The 6031-nt window shown below is 45.3% G+C and overlaps 1 protein-coding gene across 1 annotated transcript; it reads left to right on the forward strand.

Moving 5' to 3' along the window:
- The first annotated feature begins 4228 nt into the window (after window positions 1-4228).
- On the forward strand, window positions 4229-6031 carry cd93 (CD93 molecule). The gene is made up of 2 exons (XM_087780193.1): window positions 4229-4437; window positions 4510-6031. The coding sequence occupies exons 1-2, from the start codon at window positions 4339-4341 to the stop codon at window positions 5944-5946; spliced, it is 1536 nt and encodes a 511-aa protein (XP_087636319.1). The 5' UTR covers window positions 4229-4338; the 3' UTR covers window positions 5947-6031.

A 6031-nucleotide genomic window follows, 5' to 3' on the forward strand; every position in this document is an offset into this window, starting at 1 on the left:
AACATTTGTGTTGACTTTTTTATTGTTATTTGATAGTTGATCTTGTTATTTCTCTTGTCGTCTTGTGTGTCGTGTTCTTTTTTGGTGTTTTTATTGTTATTGTTACCTTCCATGTTGTTGTCGATCTCGCTCGTTGTGTTCTATAAACTTCACTTGTGTCATCATTCCTGAGGTTGTTTGTAACCATTCTTTTTGCTAATATTGACTTTGTTTGTTTTTTTGTGTGTGAGTTTGATACACAATGACATTCATATTTTTGTTAAAAATGTTGCTTCTGATTTTTTTTAATTTCGTAGTTTTTCTATAGTTGTCTGCACTTGTGTGAGTCTTTTTCTAACTCTTTCGATGTTGTGTCATCATTCAAGTCAACCATCGTGGTTGTGTTACTAATATCTCTTTTTTCGTTGAGTCGAAACAAACTAAATAACAAACTGCAGAACTTCCTGAAAAACTGGGATCAGGTGAAGAAATTCCTCGGTGAAACGACAAGAATGGAAAGTTCAGCGCTGGTGTGCGGGTGAGGCGGGTGAGGCGGGTGAGGCGGGTGAGGCCGAGTTACTCAGCTTCCCCTCATTGTCGCGGAGAGTAAACGACGTCGTGAAACAAACCCAGGAAACCACACAAGCACCTCACGACTTCACGGATAAAAGCTGGAACCAGAACTGTAGTCCAGCGACGAGGGCTGATCGGCAACACAACAAAAAAACACTTAAGTCGAGGTTGTTGTAAGTAAGTAAGTCATTTTAATTTATAGAGCGCTTTTCCAGACCAGGGTCACAAAGCGCTTAAACAATCAAAACAATATTCAATAAAGTATATACTTTAAAGATCAAGATAAAACTGATAACACAACAGGAGTTCCAGAAAATCAAGGAAAAGCCTGAACAAATAGAAACGTCTTAAGATGTTTCTTGAAGGAGTCAGTAGATCATCAAACACAGAGATGGTTCCAAAGCTTAGGAGCAACAGTCTGGAAGGATTTCTCTCCTCTTGTCCTGAACCGTGTTCAGGAACCATCAGTAGATTCTGATCCACAGACCTCAGAGCCCGAGCTGGGGTGTAAGTCTGGATCAGATCACTGATGGAAGGTCTGACCATGAATAGATCTGAAAGTAAGAACCAGAATTTTAAAGTTGAACCTGAAAGAAACTGGAAGCCAGTGAAGAGTTTTAAGGATCAGAGAAATGTGAGTTCTTCTACTAGAGCGGCTCAGAATTCTGGCTGCAGAGTTCTGAATCAACTGCAGGCGAGACGATCCTTCTTGTTAAGACATGAAAATAAACTGTTGTCCAGACGAGAAGACACAAATGCATGGATTACAAGCTCCAGATCATGTTCCGACAAAATTTTCCTAAATTTAGAGATTTTTCTCAGTTGATGGAAGTTGTGTAGTTACTCTTTCAGCGAACTATTGTGTCGTCGTAGTCGAGCCCGGCGACGGTTATTTTAGTGCGTAAAACACTCTAAATATTCACTCGGTTTCCTGTCTTTCTCTCACAGAATCACGTGTTGACAAGTCGTCCGTTTCAAGTAGTTTATCATGTAAAAAAACAACATGTTCCAGGAAACCATTTAAATATATATGGATGGGATTTTTTTGTCATTTCTTCTATTTATTTAATTGAGAAAATTCTAAATACAAATACAGTGAGTACGGAAAGTAATCAGACGCCTTTCGATTTTTCACTCTTTGTTTGATGCAACAGTTGTTCACACCTGTATTTGGGGATCTTCTACCCCTCTTCGTAGCAGCAGTGTTTATTTGAGACATACTATGTGTCCAGAATTTGCGTACTAGTTAGTGTGTACACTATCAATTCAATTCAATTCAATGTTATTTAAAGTGTCTTATCATAACAAAGTTATCTCAAGACGCTTTACAGTTGAAGTAAGACTATAGTTGATTAAGGAAAAACAGATCCAGCAATTCAACTTTCTGTAACGAAAATTTGTCGGATTTTCCACTATTTTTGAGGCTTCAGTAAACAACATTTATTTGCGTTCACATGATCCGCTAGATATTAAACTATGGTTTTAAGACATTATTTCCCGATTTCCGAGACTTTTTACAATTTTTTCAACTTCCTGTAACGAAAATTTGTCGGATTTTCCACTATTTTTAAGGCTTTAGAAAACAGCATTTTCAACATTTATTTGCGTTCACATGATCCTAGTTAGTATGTACACTATCAATTCAATTCAATGTTATTTAAAGTGTCTTATCATAACAAAGTTATCTCAAGACACTATACAGTTGAAGTAAGATTATAGTTGATTAAGGAAAAACAGATCCCAGCGATTCAACAATGAGCAAAACACTGTACAGTGAGCTATGGCGAGACAAAACTTCCTTTTAGAAGGCAGAAACCTCGAGCGGAACCAGACTCATTGTTGACGGCCTCCTGCTGTGACCGGCCGGGAGGAAGGATGGGGGGGTAGACGGATGGATAAGGAGAGGAGTGAGGGAGGATATTGTGAGAGAAAAAAAGAGGAGAGTGTAGGAGAGTCCGTGGAGGTGCTGGAGAGAACTTGGGATCTGATGACGTGGTGAAGATCCTGGATCAGCAGCAGCTCTGGAGGTGGAGCCCTGGGGCTCCGGGAGAGAAATAAAAAGGTGTTTAAACTGCACAGGTTATGAATGTAATGCAGAAAAGAAGGATAAACAGAGCTCGGTGTCTAAAACTCCTCCAGCATTCTCAGCCTATAGCAGCTAAGATAAACAGTTAGGTTAATTATAGGCTTTATCGAAAAGTTCCACAGCAGAGGGGCTTGAAAACTGAAGGCCCTGGCTCCAAATCTACATTTAGAGATTTGTGGTATAACTAATAGATCTGAGTTTAAGGATCCTAAGGTCCTAGAGGGTTGGTAAGTTTGGATTAGATCTTTAATGTATGTTGGTGCTAGACCATGTAAGGCTGTATAGGTTAAGAGAAGGATTTTAAATTGTATTTCAATATACAGTGGGATGAAAAAGTTTTGGCACCCCTGTACATTTTCATGATTTTCCTTTATAAATCATTGGTTGTTTGGATAAAAATTCCAGTTAAATATATCTTATAGAAGACAAACACAGTGATATTTGAGAAGTGAGATAAAGTGTATATGAGGTACAGAAAATGTGCAAGAATTATTTAAACAAAATTAGGCATGTGCTTAAATTTAGGCATCACAAAAGAAAAATTACTCAATATTTTGTGCATCCTCCTTCTTCAGAAATAACAGCCTCTAAACACACATCCTCTCCAGTTCAGTCAGGTTTGATGGTTTCCGAGCATGGACGCCCACTTTAAATCACACCATAAATTTCAATAATATTCAGGTCTGGGGACTGAGATGGCCATTCCAGAACGTTATACTTGTTCCTCTTAGTAGATTTTGAGCAGTGTTTAGGATCATTGTCATGTTGAAAGATCCAGCCCCGGCGCAACTTCAACTTTGTTACTGATTCCTGGACATTGTTCTCCAGTATCTGCTGATGTTGAGAGGAATCCATGCGCCCCTCAACTTCAACAAGATTCCCCGTCCCTGCACTGGCCACACAGCCCCACAGCATGATGGAACCACCACCAAATTTTACTGAAGGCAGCAAGTTTTTTTCTTGGAATGCTGTGTTCTTTTTCCGCCATGCATAACGCCCCTGGTTATGCCCAAATAACTATTTTAGTTTCATCAGTCCACAGCACCTTATTCCAAAATGAAGCTGGGTTGTCCAAATGTGCTTTAGCATACCTCAAGCGACCCCGTTTGTGGCGTGTGCAGAGAAAAGGCTTTTTCCGCATTACTCCTTCATAAAGCATCTCCTTGTGTAAAGTGCGCTGAATAGTTGAACGATGCTCAGTGACACCATCTGCAGCAAGTTGATGTTGCAGGTCTTTGGACTAATTTAAATACAATTGTATAAATGTATTCACTATCTTATGTCATAATCACTAATTATAGATTTTTCAATTTTTTATTATTGATTTAATTGAGAAAAATTCTAAATGCAAATAATGTTTGTTATTTATTTCTCCCAGGAATCAAACATTAGTTATATTCAGATGGATGTCTGTGCCTCTGTGTGTCTGTGGAATCAGGGAGTCTGTTGTGGGGCCGGAGACATCTGGACAGCCAGTCAAAACACTCCTGAGCTGGCCATTGTTTTCTGCCTTGAAACGGAACCGGTCTGCGAGGGGGGGCAAGAGAAAGAAGTGGAGCTTAAACATGATTTCCTCCTGGAGCTGGAGAGTCACACAGGATACCGGGCGCGGGAATGTTGCTCTCGCTCCAACAACACTTGTTTGTCTCTCGCTGAGACGGTTTTTTAAAACTTCTGAAAGGTCCGGTTCGGCGGCGACTATGCTTTGGGTTTTCCTGCTGCTCGTTTTTCCGTCCTCCGGGGCGGACGATGGAACTCTGTGCACCTCCGACGCGTGTTACACGCTCCATATGGTCGAGGTGAGCTTCAACAAGGCGGCCAGCAACTGTTTCCACAACGGCGGCTATCTAATGACTGTCAGGGACCCACAGGAAGAGGACGTGCTGCGGACGCTTCTCTCACGCAGTCGAGACCGGGCGAGGAAGTTCTGGATCGGACTCAAGCTCCACAAGGGGGACTGCGTCCTGGCCGGTGAACCTCTCAGAGGGTTCAAGTGGGTTTCGGGCGAGGCGGGATCCAGCTACTCCAACTGGGAGAAGGAGCCCGTGGACACGTGCATGGAGAGATGTGTGCGACTCAGTTACTCCGTCACGGGGGAGCTCAAGTGGGTCTCCGGAACATGTAGAATCCGGAATTATTTCATCTGCAAATTCTACTTCAGGGGGATGTGCAAGGCTCTGACGCTGCTCGGGTCGGGACTCGTGGCGTACACCGCGCCTTTCTCAGAGGAGCCCCTGAAAAGCACCATGGAGTCGTTACCCCTCGGGACGTATGCCAACATAACATGCGGGGACCACCAGGGTTACAAATCCGTGTGCGCCGGCACCGACCAGTGGACCATCCCAGGCCCGTTTTGTAAACAAGAGAGCTGCGCCGCCAACAACGGCGGGTGTGAACATGGGTGCCACCCGGAGGCGGAGGGCGTCCGATGCTCCTGTGGAGACGGGTACGACCTGGACGGCGACGGGTTTTCGTGTCGGACCCGCGACCGATGCGCGGGGAAGCCGTGCGAGCACCGGTGCGCGGGCGACGGGTTCGGTTTCTCCTGCGAGTGCGAAGTCGGTTTCCGGCTGGACGCGAACAACCGCAGCTGCTCCGATGTTGACGAGTGCCAATCGCAAGCGTGTCCGGGTCAGATCTGCGTCAACACGCCAGGAGGGTACAGGTGCGAGTGTGAGGCCGGGTTCAAAATGGCGGACGGAGAATGCACGGACGTGGACGAGTGTCGGGATTCCAGGTGTGCACAGAAATGCTGGAACACATTCGGATCTTTTTCCTGCGCCTGCGACGAAGGCTTCGCTCTCGCACGCGACGGCTACTCCTGCGAGGACGTCGACGCGTGCAAGGGCTGCGTGTTCGACTGCGTGCGCACGGACGGCGGGTACGTCTGCACCTGCCCCCGCCACTTCCACCTGACCCCCTCGGGACACGCCTGCGTTCCCGACGGCGTCGTTCCCGACGCTCCTCCCGAAAACATCACGGAACTTCCCGAAGAAGTGCAGCACCTCTCGACCGTCACCGACGTGACGCCGCCGGACCCGCGCAACTCCACGCGGGACGGCAACGCAACTTCGGCGGTTAAATTCTCCGAGACCGTCAACACCAAGGTCCTGGTCTGCGTGCTCGGGTCGGTTCTGCCTCTGCTGCTTCTGGTCGCCGCGACGGTCGCCATAGCGATCTACCGGTGTAGACTCTCCGAGAAGGAAGCCAAGAAGAACGTCACGACTGACGGATACTGTTGGGTCTCGTCGGGTTTGGACCCACGTCTGGAGAAACTGTACGAGTCCATTTTAACGGACGACTTGTGATGTCGCGAACGCTGGTGACACTGGTGTGTGAACTATTGTGTATTTATTAATTTATGTTACACACAACTCTGTACATATATGTATA

The sequence above is a fragment of the Callionymus lyra genome, chromosome 18 (genome assembly GCF_982586985.1).
Source record: "Callionymus lyra chromosome 18, fCalLyr1.hap1.1, whole genome shotgun sequence".
NCBI lineage: Eukaryota > Metazoa > Chordata > Actinopteri > Syngnathiformes > Callionymidae > Callionymus > Callionymus lyra.

Coding starts and splice junctions, on each gene's coding strand:
- cd93 (XM_087780193.1), top strand. CDS start 4,339: ATGCTTTGGGTTTTCCTGCTGCTCGTTTTTCCGTCCTCCGGGGCGGAC. Junction 4,438..4,509: donor ACACGCTCCATATGGTCGAG/GTGAGCTTCAAC, acceptor AGGGACCCACAG/GAAGAGGACGTGCTGCGGAC.